The following is an 18,816-nucleotide window of genomic DNA, read 5'->3' as shown; positions in this document are numbered from 1 at the left end:
TTCTCTTCAAGTATGGAGAACTTAAGATAAGATAAGATAAGATAAGATAACCTTTATTAGTCCCACACGTGGGAAATTTGTTTTGTAAACCAATGTCAGTTTCATGTGGCTTTAACAGCATTAACTCACACGATCTACCAGTGATAGTGTCTATAAGGATAGATGTGATTCATAGGCTGTGTCATCGACATTTACACTGTTTCAAAAGTATTTCAGGTTTTCCTCTTGGTGCTCCCTCCCACATCGTAGCCAACTCTGGAAAATAGCATCCTCTGGTTGCTTAAAACGTAAGGCAAGAAATGTAATGCCTATAGCTGGATGTTTGGCTGTTAGCTCATCAATAATAGAGTCCATGCATGTTCAAGGCAAGGCCTGGATTGTCTTACTGCTCCACTGCTCTGTGACACATGCAAACAGATCTTACATAAACTAACCGAGAGGCTTTCCGTGCACACGTGTGGTTAAATGGATGATTTGTGTGCAGTGACCTCGTCTTCTTTACGTCGAAACAAAACAAAAACCCCAGACAAACACTTACATACACGCACACAAACACACACACACACACACACACACACACACACACACACACACACACACACACACACACACACACACACACACACACACACACAATACTGACATGAAACACGGTTTTCTTGCGGACAAAATAGTCTTCATTTGTCTCACGTTGCATTAAAGTCGAACAGAGGTGTAACAAGACTGGAGGTTTAGTGTCAATGAAAAGTAGAAGAAGCTATCAAGACGCCTTGGCAATGATGAGAATGCTCATGAGGAAGACCATGACGAAAAAGATCCACATAAAAAACCGATCCATCACCTTGGCAACTTTCTTCCACTCTGCTACCTTGATGCACGTGGCTCTCTGCTCACGGAAACAGTTTGCAATGTACTCGATGTTCTTAACCACCTGAAGAAAGGACAGATGGACACTTAAAGGTTATTTATATAACATCCAGAAAGCCATTGCTGCTAATGACACTTGTGGCCATTAGACAAACTGCAGTCTATAAGTTTCTAGAATTTACATGACAGCAAGAGGTTCATACCAGACCGTTCAGCGCTGTTATGTTGCAGTGTTGCATTTGCTGTAGTTCCTTTATGCTTTAACACACTTAGTTTGAAACATCGTCTAAATTTAATTTAATTTCAAAGGACACCAGGGCATGAGAATACATCACCAGGGAAGTCTAACAAAAACACTTTTACAAATTGCTGGCTTTCCCCCAAATAAGGTTTTTAAAAAGATTTTTCCCTGGAAGTTTTACTACTATCAGTGCTGTCAGGTGAGTCCAGTGTCTCCTCCTTATAATCTTCCTCATTTTCCCCCCTTTTCTGTGGGAAACAGTTTCTTGCTTTGTACCATTGCTTTTATTTATTCTTGGATAAACACACAGTCGGACTCAACACTTAAGATGCACCATGGCTTACGTTGGCTGATGAAGCATTTTGGTGTTCATGTGCATAAAAAAAGGTTTGCAAGCTATTTATAACTTTGCTGATAAATTAATTTACTGATTAAGCCATTTAAAACGATCCAGATTACCAGCCATGGCAGCCCTGAGGGTCTGAATAAATTAGCTTACTCGCACTACATTCGATAGTTAGGCAGGCTAAAATTACCTAACATTAGCAAGAAGAAAGCTTGGGGTTGGCTTTTTCTCTTGAGGTTGTCCTATTTGGTTTTCTTCTGCCTCATGTTAGCCAGTGTTAGCAACAATTCCAAGTGTTAAAGTGGACTGAAACTATCCGGTTATGATGTTCCAGCATTTCCCAGGATGCAGCCTAACTGCTCATCTGCTTTATACCAGTTGAAGTTCAGGGTCTTGCTGCTGCAGTCAGCATTCACTCAGATTTCACTCTGGATTCTTGACTAGCTTAACGTTAGCATGCCCTCTTGGCAGATGCTTTCAAAAACCCAAAGTTGTGTTAGCAGCATGATGTGTTTGTTTCTGTCCTGGATGCAGTTTTCCACTTTACCATTTATTTTGTCCTTTTGTGCAATAATAATAAAATAAATGTCCATATCTACGCTCTAGACTGTCGCTATTTTCCTCCTCTGAAATGCAAACTGAAATCAGTTGATTGTAGTACGAGTGCAAGAACCAACAACGGGATCGATAGGTAGACATGCTAACAATTTTAAGAATTTGGACTAGAAACCGGTTCCCTAATGCTGTAGTCAGGTGCTGCTTCCTCCTGATACCATAAGATGCTTGCTTAATATAAAGAAAATAATATCCAACTCCCACTTACACCCTCAACATATTTTTTTCTTTCTCAGCACTGTGTTTCTAAATCACGCATGATTTTTTAAAAATGAGATATTGGCTCAATGCTTCATCCATGAAAATACTGGGAAGTTTAGTACAGATTAATACTGGATAAACTGGTTAGTTTGCAGTACTGTAGTGAAGTTTACAGTGATGTAATATGTTGGACTGGTGCAGGGTAGTCTGTGGCGTTCATTGTCAGTGTACGGTTACATCAAGACATCAATTTATATTTAAGCTGATCAGCTTACATATTGTTCAGTTCAGTTAAATCCCAAAAGATCAGTAAGCTTCAGATCAGCAGGAACAGAGTGTTAATGGTCTATATGCAAAGAAAACCAATCTACTGGAACTCACAATACAAGCTTTTATAGATCATTCAGAAGTAGCTTGAAATTTCCAGGTATTTAACCCCAAACTTCTGGATAATATCTAAAAAATTTTGACTTTGATCTAAATCTTCCTGGCATTTTCCTTCCAGTGGCAGAAATAAGCTTCTAAAGTTTTGTGTGTCTATTTCTAGGTGGTTTTCCGAGGTTGCACAACTAAACCAGATATTAGGGTTTCCCCTATCTGACAAAGCACAGTTTAACCCCTGGCCAACACAAATGGATTTCTGACTTGCCAACATAGCAGCTAGCTCACTAATCTTAGTTTGTGTCCTCGCTAACATTTTTAAAGAAAAATCCTCATTAATTGATTACTCATTGGTTTCTGTCCTTATCTGGAGTTTCTTTTAGAGTTTATGCTGTGATGAAACAAACTGTTTTGTGGTTTGTACAGTTCCTTGTTCCTTGCCAGCTATTGTTCCGTAATGGCAAAGGGGCAGAAGAGAGACACTGAGGGAGGGATCATTAAAATGAAAATAACTCCTTCCCCATTCACCAAGTTCACAGGCTGTAAGGGGCAACCCAAAGACATGGAGAAGATGTCATTTTACCACTCACACACTGGCAATAAAAAATATTAAACATATAAAAGTCCTACATATCGCTTCTAAATTAATATTAGTTGCGTTTAAAAGTAGTAAAGGATGAAACAGCATGAAGTGTCACCTGTTTATGTTGGATAGAGGGGCAGCAGCAGGGACAGGCAGGGACTTGAATCTTCTCTGAGGAATAGAGGATCTGCTCCTTAAACCCCCCATTCAGGTGTTGGAGGTGCAGTGGATGCCGAGGAGCCTGGTAATCTAGTTCATCCCTCCTGATGTGGTGGTAACGCTGAGTGGGCTCATGCTTTGCGTCACCCCTCTCCAGCCTGGAAGCGTGGTTGTTATGGTTGTTGTAATGGTGATGCCTGCTGTTGGTGTTGCCATTTGCTTGTCTTTTGTGATGGTTTTTGTGATGATGTACACCATTCCCATTGCTGTATTTGTTTGGATCACTGTCAGTATAGTAGAAGCCATCATGGAAGCGGTCGTCATGGTAGCAGCTCTTATCACCCATTGGTTCCTCTGGGTAGAGCGGGGTCCTCTCGCTTTCTGGCGTGGTGCAGTTCTCCCCGACTTCATAGACAAAGAAGATTTTTGACATGTAGTCAATGATGAGCACCTTAGCCCAGTAAGGGACTGGTTTGGCTTCAGCACCGCAGAAATGAATGTTCATGATGAAGATGGTGAGAGAAGTGGAGGCTGTGATCATAGTCATGGTGGCAATATAGTACTTCCCTAAAAAGGAAGATAGAAGAAATTACAGATTTATAAATAGAGTCTATTAAAAAGTCTGTAAAAATAATAAATACATAGGGTCAAGTGTAGGGGTAGCTTAAAAGTAGGTAATACTGGTTTATTTATCTTGAGATACCATGCAAAATTTTAATATATAACCACAAGACTAAGTAACCAGTGGGGCCCCGATTTATGTGTAAAATCTGTCAAAATTTTGACCTTGTGCTTTATATTTTTGAATGAATTTTTATGCATTTTTATTATGCCTGTTTTTATTATGACTTTCTACAGTTTCCATACTTCCATAAATAAATCAGACCTATGTAGGGCATGCTTTCTGCAGGAGGCATGCTCTCAGCCACCAACAACTGGAACACAGTGAGCGCCAGCAGAACCGTCACCCCCAAGGAAACTTTCTCCCCCGAGTCGGCTGGAAGGTAGAAGCCCAGCGGAGCCAGGAAGGAGATGAGGAAGCAGGGGAGGAGCAAGTTGAAGATGTAGAAGGAGGAGCGCCTCTTCAGGAGCAGGGTGTAGGTGATTTCAGTGTAAGGATCGGAACAGCAGCCATACATCATGACGTTTCTAACCGCTGGCATGCCGTGACACTCCCACTCCACATTCTCCACAAAGTCAGACAGGTCCCCGCTGTCCATGCCCAAACTGATGTCCACCTGTGTGGAGTCCATACAAAAGCACGATGAAAAGATGTTAGTGAAACATGTACAAACAAGTAGAACTACGATGATGAAATCATGTTAAAACCAAGAAAATGAACATTTAAATCACACAAAAACAACACCCACCACAATAACTTAAACCCAGTGTTGCAAATTAGAAAATCATTCCACCCTGGAAAACAACAGTTCAAAGAAAAGCTCAAAATTACCACAATGAGTGTATTTAAACTTCTACCACAACTGTATGGAGAAATAAGCTCCTTAAACATCTACTTTAGCACATTTTGCTTGTGTTCATCTGTTCACTCAGTAGTGTCCATGAGTGTTTCCATACTTTCTATCACTGAGTTCAGCAGTGAGAACATACTGATAAATATTTAAGACGCTATGTGTTTGTCAGCCATATATCTGTCTCCTTCTTGCTCTACATGCTCCCTGTGTGCAGACACACCTGGTTTCCATTGTAGGTCCAGGAGCCAAATGTGAGATTGCACTGCTGCCAGTCAAAGGGGAAGTAGGAGACGTCCACCACACAAGAGCTCTTTGTGATGGCCGGAGAGTCCCAGATGATCTCTCCGTTGTAACGCAGCTTCACGTTAGTGTTGGATGGGCCTGACGACTCCTCATCTGCTCTACGTGGACAAAAACAGAAGGAATGCGTGAGCTCGATCAGATGCACCTTTTCCATTTGATTAACTATAAAAATATGATTCCTCATCTTCTTTCTGTTCTTCTGTCTTTGTTTGTTACTGACTTGTTATAGAGGACAATGTCGGGCTTCCAAACCAGGTCACTGGGGATGTTGATCATTTCAAGGTCATCATATTCCTCCTTGTCCCACTTCAGGTAGGCATCATGCCAGACCTGCCTGATCCACAGGTATGTGGTTAACACCTGATTCCTCTCATCCTAAACACACACGAACATAGACACAGTGACAGTGCCTCGATTTATGGCTCCCACAAACGGAGTACACTTGAAGACTCCTACTTTATATTACATTATCCTGAGTGTGATCCTCACAGTACACTGAAAGGCTGTATGCTGAAACCCATCTTTATCTGTAGCTCTGAAGATGTGACCACTGGGAGTAAAGAAGCTCTGTGAAAACAGCCTCTTTGTCAGATCTGAGAAGAGGCCTACAAAGGTTAAATGATCTGGGTTTCCCAGCTAGTGCTTTTAGAAATGTAAATTTGTTACTGAATGCTTGAGTTTCAAACTGGAGGCGTGGAGTTTCATAACAGCCAGTGAGGGTCTAACACAGCAGGCTGGTATAAAGGGGACTAAGTGTGGGAACCATGGGGTTTGGTGGGTGCTTGGCATTTGGAAATCGCAATTTCTTCAAATTAGCATAAATATGATTATATCTTTATTCAGTTGCAACATTGCTTATCTTCATTATGACAACCGCAGAGCAACCACAGCACTAAAACATACACGACTGAGTGTCAAAAAGATGGAGCGGGTGAGTGTTTTTAATTGCATTAGTCTGCGCAGGCATGCCTAGTAAAGTGGAGGCTGAGTGTATGTGAGTTATTACCACTGTACAATAAATCATCTGAAACATGTTACAGGAAAATGTGACTGTCAGCTGCTTCTTAAATTTCTTATCTTTACAGCTCAGATTGTCATCAGATCGATGTAAAATGTTACCACATAATACCGCATTATTTGTTTTTTATTACACACCATCTTAACCCTTAACACCTACTGAAGCATATTAAATATATGGATTTTTTTCTGGGTTTTTAGGACTTTTGCATCATCAGTGAGATTTTTTACTCCTCTGAAAATCCAAAATAAATTGCATAATACATCTTTAAGCAATACATTTGAGGGGGAAAAGCCAGATGTAGAAAATATGACACAAATTAAAACTCATATATTTAATTTTTTATTGGAATTGTCTGCAATGGTTTCATTGTCCATGCTTTAAAGGGTTAAAGTGCAACCTCGGCATAATGCCACTCTGGATTTTATTGCAAAAACTGTGCATGTCACTGTTAAAATGTTGAACCGGTGTGGCCAAGCAGTGGTCAAATCCACACAATGTTTCTTCTAATATAGCAGTCATCTCACAGTTTGAAAAGGGAACAAATACACCTAGCTATTGATAAATGTAATTAAATTAAAAAAAAACTACAAAATACCTTAATTTTTTTCCACATTATATATTCCCCTGCAGGCTTTTAAAGAAATGATGGCTTGGATTTGGACATACGCGTCCCAGACTCGTATTGAAAAGTTTAAGTAACAAAAGGGGGCGACCACAAACGTTCCTCTCTACTCACCATATCTTTGATCTGTGACAGAGTGATCTGCAGGGAGACATTGAGGGCTTTGTCTGTGTCCTCTACAGGTCTCAGAGCATTGGAGTAGTTCTCCATCAGGTCGTTTAGAAGTTTATGGGCATAATGACCCTGAGCACAATGGGACACTGAGGAGCAACACACAGAAAGAGAATGGAAGGCTGCACTAAACAGAGAGAAGGAAACTACAGATGATGAAGAGTAACAAATCTAACTTGGCTTATTAAAGCAAACTCCCGCCTCAGCGGTGCAACAGTTAGTGACAGCTGCGGCATCAAAATGAGAACTGACCTCGCACCAAAAGGCCGATCCAAACCATCAGCAATGCCTTCCTCATTCTTAACCGGTCACAGGCCCAAGGATCAATTATTCAGCAAAGCAGTCGCTGGGACAGCTTGTGTCCTAATCCAGCGTCACTCGATTCTGATCTCCATTCTCCCTCGCTGAAGCCGAGCCAGCCGAGACCACAGAAAATTCTCGAAATCTTACATCCTGTCAGAAGCTCTCAATGCTTCGCTAGTTGTTAGTCGCAGTTCGTCTCTGTCACTGTCTCTCTCTGTGTGTAATCGCTACTGGAACAGGACCTGGAGCTATCACACACACATACACGCACACACAATCACACATGCATGCACACACAACCACACAAACACTCAAACACAGGTACAGGTGCAGTATCACATAGCACACATGCACTGGGTGAAATGCGATGCCTGCAGCCCCATCCACTTCTGTACATGACCACAACCAGCTGTATGACACACACACTCATGCACACACACACACACACACACACACACACACACACACACACACACACACACACACACACACACACACACACGCTGAACCCTACTGTGTTACACAGCTAATGACAAATGTCAGTCACACACATTCAGTGCATCTCAGTGACACTTTCTTGCCCATGTTCATGTCATTTAACAGGAACACTGAGGATGTGAAACGAGTCAAACATTTCACATGACAATGAATTTTACACAGATCCGGGTCTAAATCTGTAAACAGGAATTTAATAACATGGCAACAGATCAGCCACTGAGAGCAGATTTCATCTTCAGCTGTTGAGGAATCTACACCTAATAGATCTCTGTCATACCACCCAGCAGTCCTGGCATCTTTAACACTTATGCTAAAGTACTGCTTCCATGTTTGCTTGAATCTGACTAACTGATTCTGTTCTCAGATCTTCTTGTTTTGTGTACTTATACAATATATAAATACAAAATACGAACCGAGTTTATTTAAAACATAGTCCAAAAAGTGAAATTATGATCATGTATTCAGAAATACAACAATACAGTAAGAAAAAAGGGAAAGAAAGGTATTAAACGAGCATATTCATTGGAAGAAAATGTAAAAACAAAACAGAAAAACTGTAAAATCTTACAGTCTGCATCTATGAAACTTTCATTTATCGCACAGCGTAAAGATGCTAAAGTTGGCAGAGCTGTAGGTTATGTAAACGTGAAGCAGGGCAGATCTTAAAGAGAACAAGAAATGCCAATCAGCTTTATTCACAAAAGTCTAAAACTTCAGCGCTTGTTCAGTAATGCAGAAAATTAGGACAGGTTTCAGAACTCTCTCTAGCTACAGAATGCAGAAGCACTCATCTGTTTATTCTGAAATACATATAAACTTAACTTTGGAAATCAACACAAATCATTTCATTTGAACTTTATGCTAATTTGTGCACACACAAGATAAACATTATTTATATAATAGCAAAAACAGAAGCTCACGTTTCAAAGTATTTATTTAATTTACATCAGCGCACCGGTTACATCCGGTTAAGTCCAATACTGGTTAAAAACGGATCCTTGCGTCCTGGAGTAAAAGAATACTTCTGGATGATGGGAAAGATGGATTAAGGAATCAAACGTCAGTGAGAAATGTTATTGACACAGTGTTACTGTCTTATTCTGCAGAGAAGTGTGCATGGTGATGTGATGTGTTAATGTGTCACTCAGTTTCTGTGGTACTGAGCTCGTATAGGACAGGTGTTTCCTGTGTGTGCATGCGTACGTGCATGCGTGTGTGTGTGTCTGTGAGGAAGGAACGTGTGAAATAGAAGACTTAGAGTTTGAGAAAGTCAGCTTTTTAAACCATTCCTTATCTTCATTTCAATGTTTGGTTCACTGTGTGTTGCCGGTACGTGCTGTGTGTGTGTGTGTGTGTGTGTGTGTGTGTGTGTGTGTGTGTGTGTGTGTGTGTGTGTGTGTGTGTGTGTGTGTGTGTGTGTGTGTGTGTGTGTGTGTGTTTGTATGAGAGCAAAAGAGAGAAAAGGGGGAGATAAAGACAAAGACATGGGCACAGAAAGCTCAAAGAGCAGTGGTTTGGCCATAACTGAGGAAAATATGTATAAACTGATTATCGCCCTCCCACAATAATGAGCAGGTTCTGGTAAACTGAGCTCATTTGCAGTAAGAAAAGCACTTTGATCTGAAATATTCTGTCTGGTAATATAATAAATGATTTTATATTGCCAGATCCCATCAAATATATAAACAATTAACAGTTAACTAATAATGTCTAGCGAGAATTGTTTGTGTAGCCACCGTGTGACTTTACTTTTCGGCCCTGTGGTATAGAGCTCAGATCAGTTAGCCACATTATCGCACTGGAAAGGCCCCCTTTTTTTCCAGAAGTGATTTTGTCTCGTTGAAAAACAAAGGTTAAAATATTAAGATAGTTTATTTGCTTTTAGTTGCATTTAGTTTTAGGGATGTGTGATGACTTACTGTCATACTGACTGAGGCCACTACAGCCTGAATACCACAGGAAGAAGACTGGAAAGTACTGAGAGGTGCTTTGTTACTTTTGGCCTTTAATTGAATTTTTCACTGGAATTGTTGAAAATCAGATTGTTACGTCATTTAAAAAATGCAAAATAAGGACAAATACATTTATTTCTTCTTGTTTTTTAGTAAATTGTGTCTGTTGGAATCAGTTATTAGATATGCTGCTTTTTTCTTTCTTTCTTTTGTGCAATATTGTAAAAAATGGAAACGAGTGGCTGTTTTTCCTGTAACAGTAGTGCAAGAGCTTTGGAATAAAACCAAAGTTAAATGTACTCATTGTCATTAACGTTATTAGCGACACTTGTGTTTATGAATTCTCCTCCAAGGCATATGAGAAAGAAGCACACCCACCACTCTCTGACTATGAAGTGGCTTGGCTGCATACAGTTGTGTACACCACCAGTGTGTGTGTGTGTGTGTGTGTGTGTGTGTGTGTGTGTGTGTGTGTGTGTGTGTGTGTGTGTGTGTGTGTGTGTGTGTGTGTCACAGAGGCAGAGAGAGAGACAGAGGCATACAGCGACACAGAAGACAAGGATAAGGTATTGTGGTAGCTGTGGCAGAGAGCACAATGAGAGATGAAAGCTGTGACCACAGCAGGCTGTCAAACACGCTGAACTCTTAAAGTCAAGCATTTCTTATTTGTCACTTATAAAACTGCCGACATGCATTTACATTTATCGTCAGATACATTTGAACATGTGACAGCATCTTTGGATTACAAGTACCCTTCAAAAATATACCAGCAGCAAAGTAGAAATTATGCTTTTGCTACTAAAAATCAGAAGGAAACTTGACAAGAGAGGGAAAATAAAGAGACTGGCTCAAGATTTTCTAAACTGTTTATGTCCTAATAGCACAGCAAACCTATGAATCATATGTGTAACCTTTGTACGTCTATGAAAATGAACACACAATTTCATGTACTGAAAAAATACACAACTTCTCACTGTTGTTTTTATACGTTTGATTCACACTTAATTACTTAAACATTTCAGAAAACACTTGGCAAGAATACACAAAACACACAAACCGATATAGTAACACATCCACATCATATCATATTTATACATTTTATAACATCTTTACAAACGTTGCTTCTATGACAACACGTGTATCACTCCTATAAAGTCTATTGAGGACCAGTAAGTCAGCTAACGTAAACAATCAATGTTAAGATTATTTGCCTGACAGAACAAACAAGCTTATTTGGCTTCGATTAGAAGATAGCAAAATTAAAGGAAAGTTAAAACCAGTTTGTACACTTGATTTATTTTTATTTCAAAAGCAAATACATGATGTAGCAGAAACACATTTAATTCTGACAAACGACTTTTGGCATGGGGCTTTATTTATATTGTTAAATGTTTATTATGTGAATGAAGTCTAATTTCTCGTGCTCATGTCATATGACACAACTTTAGCACACAAACTGATCTGTAAAACTTAATAACTTTTTTATGTGAAGTAAATGAATCAAACTCTCAAATAGAGTCTCACTGGTTCATTTGTACCCCGGATAACTGGCTTATTGTACCATCGTTGATGGACTTGCAGTTTCATCAATTTCAGCTCACGCTCTTCTTGTGTGTTATCTACAGGGAGCTGTATGGTTGTCAGCACAAGTGTCAGTGTGTGCAAAAAAAACGTGTGTGTGTGTGTGTGTTCAAGTGTGCGGACAGATGTGTTGAGAGTCGTTGTGTGTGTTTGCACAACTTTGTCTATATTATATACAGACTATATGTGTGTGTGCTGGGATGTGGTTAGGTGTTTTTCACCATATCCTTCAAAAGTCTTCATTTGTACCTCTCATCCTCAGCAGCTCTAAACACCATATAGGACAGAGATATGTAGAGAAACAGCGGGAGACAGCATGAGGGGGGAGGAAGAGCTCCTCTGAGCTTCGTCCCTGGTGCTTTGCTTTTCCTGGTTGTCCTTTTTTAGACTTTCATTTAGCTAAAACAATAAAGTTTGGTTTAAACTGAAATAAAATTGTTTCATACGAACTAATTTGTTCAGCCATATGTGTCGTTCTCTGATGTACGGGTCTCACCCCTCATGTTTAGGACAACCCATATGGAAAAGATATATATAAATCTTATAAAGTTTGTATCTGCCTTGTGTGAAACTTGTATGAAAAGCATATAAGAGTGAAAACAGATATAAGATCCCTTGAAAAATTATATAATGAAACTTGTATGTTTTGGATACTTACTAAAACAATGTATGAAAGTAATGCGAAAGTGGCCACTTTCATGAGTAAATCATGTAAGCCTTATATGATTTACTCATGAAAGTGGCCACTTTCATGAGTAATCACATATAAGTTTTTACTATTTCTTTTCCGTATGGGAAGCGATGATGTATTGACGGCATTTAAAATCTAAATGTTCACAGTGTCAATAACTCATATATCAAAATAATGAAAATTATTCTTGTTGCCTGCTATTGCAGAGTTACTGTTACAGACTATATCTTACGTTTTGACTTGAAATGGAGCTTTAGACAAATAGATTTCTGTGTGTGCGTTGATTTTAATTGATTTTACATACAACACAATATACATACAATATCAAAATCTTGTAATTTTTTTGACAAGCCTGACATTTTTGGTCTTCGCACTTGACAGTGTGAAGGCCTTACATAAACACCAGAAGGTATTTCTAATCATACCGCTTCTGCGTATAACAGGTTACACCGATACGAGTCCCAAAACCCTCAGGAGCAAGTTTTAGGCTAAATAAATAAATCTAATAACTTGAATAAAGTTTTTATAATATGCATATTATTCATAATTTATTTAATCATACAACAGTAACATTAACATTTTTCTGCACATCACTCTGCATTAGTATATATCATACAGCTACTACAGTTATATAAACCATACATCTCATCCCATACATTAGATGGCTGCGTATTAACGGTCTGAGATATGACACATTAAGTAAAGCCCTTATATGGAAGCTCATTGGTGTTCAGATCTTTTTCAAATCTGCTTGGTGGGCTTTGTTTTTTTTGTGATCCAGCACTCTACTGAAAGCCAGTATATACATGTCTTTTTGATTGGTTGATAAAGGTTTCTTCAAACAAAGTGTTTTTAACATACTTATCATTAGTTTGAAGAAATAACCAAACACTTTATAGTTTGAAACAGCTATTCTCAAAATGTGCTGAAAAAATATAAAACTTCTTACTGTTTTTTTACACACTCTGATCCACACTTCCTTTGAGTTTAATTGCTTCCATATTTCATATAACACTTGTTAGGGATACACAAAACATGCAAAACAGCATAGCAACATAAAACACCGGCCACACGATATACACTATATGCATATAGTGAAGTACAACATGTTTACAAAAGTTCCCATCATATTCTGCGGCACTGCGTAGAAATTTGTGTTGATTTGCTGAAATCAAAGTGAAAATTATTCACATTACATGACAAATAATGTGAGGCTTCTAATGGCAGGCAAATAAACTTAAATCCAATGCAATTACACCAAAAATGACTGAATATCTGACACTCAAAGTAACATACACTTCCCAGTGGCTGCACATTTGTTCAGCCCTCTGCTATGGGTAAAACTGTACAAACATACTGAATGTTCACATCAGTGGAAGTTGTAGTCAGTGTGTTAAAACCTTAGTTGTTCCAGAAATAAAATACACGCATGCACACACACAATAGGGGGGGACCTTTTTATATATATTTTCTGAGTAGAGGTTTTTTGGGGGTTTTTTAATACACATTGCGTGATTTCAATAAAAATAAAAACTTATTTACTGAGAAAAAATTCGAGATCATCTTTAGATTTTTGTCGTTAATTAAAAAGACCTCACATGTAAAAATGCAAATCTAATCTAGAGAACATTACGCAGCATGTATGCATTTCTGTCAACTGTTTGTTGACTAATTAACACTTGTTTTCTGGTAATATCTAATCAAATTTAACTATATATACGAGTACGTTCAGCCCAACGTGGTAAAATATTCTCATTTGGCTCTTTGAGCTGACACGTACATTATCGTTTTCTTGGTATGTTAAATAACTGCTGAGAAACAGCAACACAAGCATATCGTTATTTACTTCATCCCCTTAAATAAAATGTCTCTAGGGTTTTTATAGACGTTATCCTTGATGAATAAAAGCTTTAATTAAGAAAAAAGTCCTTCGCCACAAATGCTTTGTCCCTTTAGACCAAGAATAAACACAATTCTCGAGGACATGTATGGGTAAGTCAAACATATGAATCAGAGTCTGTTAGGTTTTCAGTCAGTGTAATCTCAGTTTAAATACTGATCCAGTTTAGGGTCTTGTGGGGAGGTTAGTGAAAAACAAGTTTATTAAAGAAATCCTAATTTGTGTTCTTGTACCCCTACAACACCAACTGAGTTTGAATAATACGTTTAAAAAGATCATCTGATAAAAGGCTCAGGAGCTCACAAAATCAAGGTGAATGGGTCAAAAGACCTTACACTGGTTCATGCTGAACATGCGTCTTCTGGCCTGTTTCTTGGCCTGGTTAACAACTGTCCGCACAGCGTACTCAAACACCTGCTGCACACCGCGGTTGCCTAAGGAGGAGCACTCCAAATAGCCTTTAGCTCTAACATCTTGAGCCACGTGTTTACCCTCGGATGGTGTGATGCATGTGCCCCGGTGCCCACCCATTTCCCTCAAGTCTGTCTGGGTTGCCACAACCAGCACCGGTACCCTGGGCAAGTGTTGTCGAACCTCATTGATCCACTTGTTCTGGACACTGGCGAGAGAGTGGGGGTTAGCCACAGAGAAGCAGATGAGGACAACATCGGCCTGCTGGTATGATCTTGGTCGGATCTGTTTGAAGCTGTCATTGCCGGCCGTGTCCCACAGCCCCAGGCTGATCTGGATACCGTCCATGTACACCTCCACCCCTGTGTTGTCAAACACTGTGGGCTTATAGGTGTCAGGGAAAGTCTCTGAGGTGAAGCGGACCAGCAGGGCCGTTTTTCCGACTGCGCTGTCCCCGACTAGGACGCACTTAATCGACATTTCCGAAAAGTCATTCATGATTGCCTCTGATTATTTCCCTTCTTAAGTTGCTTGGCCTAACTTTTTTTTTTTTGGTTTAGAGGGACGCAAAGTCCGCAAGGCAGACAAAAGCACTGATCAGTCTGTGTGCTGTACTTCCGTATCCAGGCGGTAGTTTTGTGTAGCCCTGCTTGGTGTAAGCTTCATTAATAGATGCTCTACTGCAGTGGTCATTCAGTTTATTGAAGGGACTTACAACGTGTCTCCTGTCACTGACAATAAGTGTGTACAGGCAGCTCTTCTCCAACAGACAGATTTATATATACGCTTCACATAACCTCTTAGATCTTCAGGCCATCTCAGCTCGCCTCACTTCCGCATTATGTGCGCAGCAGCTGGTCAGGTTCTGGTCCTTCTCTCTAACCATCTCGAAGATCCTCCTTTTTGTTAGGCAGGTCTAATCTCGGCACTGAAGACCAAGATTTGCTGGGAAAGAGAGATGAAGACACAGCATTTTAAAAACAAGAGGTATCGGAGAGCCCCTAGAACAGTTTGTTCAGCTGAAGCTTCATTTGCACGTCTCTCTGTACGTCTGACGAAGTCTTCCCCTACAGCGTGCAGTCTAACATGTAAGATACCTGCAGCGCAGCTCTTAAAACAATATGTTTGCATGAGAGAAAGGATCAGAAAGAAGATGATATGAAATAGGAGCTCAAACAATCAAGCTGCCAACCGCTTGAGCCATGTGTGTAGAAGATGACACTCACTTTTGCTTTTTATGATAATTTTAAGTATAAAGATTCAATTCTGTGTCAAAGTTCTGATTAAAACACGGAAGTAAAGACTGCTGTGTTTGGGCGTGACCCAGAATTCACAGCTTTATCCCGTAAACTTTAACAGGTGCTCAGAAATTAAATCTCCGAACTCTCAAGCTCACATAAAAGATCCACCTTGCGTGTCTCCTTTCTCGATTCTGCAGTTTATACCACAATCTGACATCTGACCAGGGGTGAGGATGTCTCAGTTTAACAAGGTGACAAACATGAATCTTGACAACTAATGACCCAGTTTAACACAATCTACTGGCAGATCTTCATTATTCACTTTTAAACTGACGGTTTTATTAAAGCAAGCAGCAGACATACCAAGTGACAACCTCAAAACCACCTGCCATGTCACACAGTCATCCAAAATGGAAAGCCCTGCGTAACGCAGATGGGACGCTTTAATCAGTGGTTTTTCCACAGCTCATTTCTCACTAAAATCATTTTTTATTAGATTCTGTCTGTGGTCAGAGGAAATGATGTAAGCCATTTACTAAAAATAGGAGAAAAAATGAGACCAATTTGTTAAACTAGTGAACTGTCCTACCATCCTCATCCTCACACAGTGTAGCTATAGTTTACTGTGAAATCTTACAAAACATCCAGTTCTTATCAATTTGCACTTCTCAGATTTTAGGAACACACTTTAAAGAGCTCATTGGTTTCGTTTTAAAGTTTGACTGCTTAAAAACAAAAAACTAAAACTAAAAAAATAATTTAAAAAAAACAACTAATAACGACCCTTTTAATTTCTAAAAGATTATCATTTACATAATTAATTGATTGTTAAATTTCAGAACTGAGTAGAAAATCTGGGTCATAAAGGCTTCAGGAACACGATGTTGTATCAAGACAAAGAGAAAGAGAAAGATAAAGGCGAGAGAGAAGAAGATGGTTCGGCCTACCTTTCTTGTCAGTCTTCTCAATCTTTAACGGGCGGATGCTGGCTGCTGCCGCCTTTGTAGACTTCACAGAGCTGGTAAAAATCACTCGTTAAACTCCCAAAAGGGCCCTCTTAATAATCATAAGAAGCCGGCCGCTTTTTTGTTTAAACGCCCCTGCTACGGGCGCTATTAATGAGGACAAAAACGAGACGAGATATTGAGGCACCTTCCTAAATAAATGTCTCGTATGCACCGAAAGGAAGTGAGAAAGTACGAGAAAAGTCAAGTCAATTGCATCCGCTTGTTGGAGTGTGGAGGTGTGACTGAGTCTACTGCTCGCCTCCCCCACAGCAGCTGTGCCGTGCGTATCACTTTGTTTCTGTTGTGGATTTGTACTGTTTGCTTGCAACTTTACGCACAGCTGGCGCACGCTATAAAGGGCTTTTATAACAGTGTTAACGCAGCCAAACTAGCCGCTGTGATCGCACTATGATGTGGGCAATTATTGCAAACAAGGGGCTAAGCTGTGTTTTTTTTTTTTTTTTTTAATTGTCACTAATAAACAAGAAAGCACATTTAGGTGTATATGCTTACTGCGCCTTAGATGCAGAAAGTCCGACTTATTTTCCATTTATGATGGGAAAAGTGGGATTTTACAGCTTTAAACTATAAAGATTAAATAAAAGGCAGTGTTGGTTGAAACTGAAGTGAGTTTGAGTAATATAACAGATCAAAGGAGATGAATTCATTTTTTTATGTGCAAAAACGTATTCAATTTTTACTTTTGTTTCCACATTTTGTTAACATTGCGAGTTAATGGTAACTTTAAATTTGTACACAATGCGTTGACAATATACTTGTGCATTGTACAATGTGTGGACAAATTAGGCAGCATATATACAGAGACAAACCCGTCAACGTGTGGACAGGAGTGCGTGTAAGATGGGTGCGAGCAAGTGTTATGTGCGAATGTGTTTTACTTAGTTCAGTGTGGGAACAAGAATGTGCAAAAGGGAGACGATCGAAGTGATTTTTTTTTTTTTAAACCTTCTTTAAAATGGTTTTACCCCTCTGCGCGTCTCCGCGGCTGTGCGATACAAAACCAAACCACCATCAGGGGCCTCTCTGGCAGCTTAGGCAGGGTCAGCGATTCTTTGGTTAATTCGTTGAAACTGTATTTTGAACTTTGATTTACTTTCATATCTATCTGAAGAATGCACAGTGAGTAACCAATATCAGACTTGTGTCACGATACCTTAGCCTCAATCAAAGATGTTTATTTACTTGCAACACCTGTTTCCAAAAAAAGATGTTGTGTTATGAGTAAATTGACAGAACCCAATTATCTGACACATTTTTATACATTTACATGAAAATAGTTCAAAGACAACCTATAAACTTGTCTTTGTTGTTTTCTTTATGCCACTTCAAAATTAGTTGCCATTATTACTTAAAAAGAAACAGAAACAGTGGCAACAGAGACTAAAAACTTGTTTTATGCTTTAAAGAAAAAGAGAAGGTAACATAAACCCCACAGGTAATTAGGTTAATTGGCATTAGCTTAGTAACATGACCTGTTACACCATGACCTTTCACTGATGTGAGGCTGCTGGTTCCCCTAACAAGGTCCCCTCAATTCACAGTTACATAGAGCACAGAAGGGATAATCCCACTCTTTATACTGATCTAATGTAGATGTGACAGTAATGATTTAATCAGGAATGAGTAATATAATTAAGTAATGTTGATTACTTAATTACACCTCCCCCCCAATTGCTTGTGATTTGTTGGGACTGGGTTAGGATAGGGGAGGTTCAGAGGATAGGCGGGGAGGAGGGTTTGCTCATGAAAAGGGGCAGTGAATGTATAAAAATCACTGTCGTTCATAATGTATAGAGTTAACTTGTCTTTGATTTTATAAAGTATGTGTGAAGAAGAACAAAAAAGATGCTGAGAAGTGTGTAGAGAAATGGTTTAACAAAAATGTTTTGTAGTGTAAATTTATCAAGAATTTGGGGATTTCACAATTTAAATACATGATATGATGAAAACATTCAGAGCATTTGGGGAAATCTTTGTACACGAGGCACTAGGTTAAAAACTCACAGCACTACATGGCCACAATCTTCAGCCAAGTTTTTTTTTAGTTGAAAAATACAGCAAGGACTCAGATATTTCTGTCTCTACAAACAAAACTTTAAAAATTACCATAAAAACAACAAAAAAAGAAAACAAAAGGAAAAAAAAATCTGAATTTGAACTAGTCTTTGAAAATCATGCACACAGACTGAAGAGGAGCAGGACCACCTGGCATGTTATCTGTGCACC

The 18,816-nt window shown here is 39.2% G+C and overlaps 2 protein-coding genes and 1 non-coding gene across 3 annotated transcripts; all 3 read right to left on the bottom strand.

Moving 5' to 3' along the window:
• Positions 1-616: 616 nt before the first annotated feature.
• chrna9a (cholinergic receptor, nicotinic, alpha 9a) lies at positions 617-7,643 on the bottom strand. The gene is made up of 7 exons (XM_026170964.2): positions 7,238-7,643; positions 6,929-7,074; positions 5,392-5,546; positions 5,089-5,269; positions 4,280-4,631; positions 3,350-3,960; positions 617-931 (listed from the first exon to the last, which is right to left on the bottom strand). Exons 1-7 carry the CDS (start codon positions 7,281-7,283, stop codon positions 761-763), a joined length of 1,662 nt encoding a protein of 553 aa, XP_026026749.1. The 5' UTR covers positions 7,284-7,643; the 3' UTR covers positions 617-760.
• Positions 7,644-14,085: 6,442 nt separating this feature from the next.
• Positions 14,086-14,962, bottom strand: rhoh (ras homolog family member H). Its single transcript, XM_080302453.1, has one exon. It carries the CDS (start codon positions 14,817-14,819, stop codon positions 14,232-14,234), a length of 588 nt encoding a protein of 195 aa, XP_080158579.1. The 5' UTR covers positions 14,820-14,962; the 3' UTR covers positions 14,086-14,231.
• Positions 14,963-15,002: 40 nt separating this feature from the next.
• Positions 15,003-16,760, bottom strand: LOC113024169 (uncharacterized). Its single transcript, XR_013909447.1, has 2 exons — positions 16,510-16,760; positions 15,003-15,266 (listed from the first exon to the last, which is right to left on the bottom strand). It is a non-coding gene; the product is annotated as an uncharacterized LOC113024169 (transcript).
• Positions 16,761-18,816: the final 2,056 nt, after the last annotated feature.

Source organism: Astatotilapia calliptera, chromosome 6 (assembly GCF_964374335.1).
Source record: "Astatotilapia calliptera chromosome 6, fAstCal68.1, whole genome shotgun sequence".
NCBI classification, from domain to species: Eukaryota; Metazoa; Chordata; class Actinopteri; order Cichliformes; family Cichlidae; genus Astatotilapia; species Astatotilapia calliptera.
Note: the sequence above shows the minus strand (reverse complement) of the source record. Positions and strands in the feature narration are given on the sequence as shown.

What these genes read in the sequence shown, in the direction of transcription:
- chrna9a (XM_026170964.2), bottom strand. Translation starts at nt 7,283, where the DNA reads ATGAGGAAGGCATTGCTGATGGTTTGGATCGGCCTTTTGGTGCGAG. An exon ending in GACATTGTCCTCTATAACAA is followed by an intron (nt 5,270 to 5,391) that starts GTCAGTAACAAA and finishes TTGTCCACGTAG; the next exon opens with AGCAGATGAGGAGTCGTCAG. An exon ending in AGAAAGCATGCCCTACATAG is followed by an intron (nt 3,961 to 4,279) that starts GTCTGATTTATT and finishes CTTCCTTTTTAG; the next exon opens with GGAAGTACTATATTGCCACC.
- rhoh (XM_080302453.1), bottom strand. Translation starts at nt 14,819, where the DNA reads ATGAATGACTTTTCGGAAATGTCGATTAAGTGCGTCCTAGTCGGGGAC.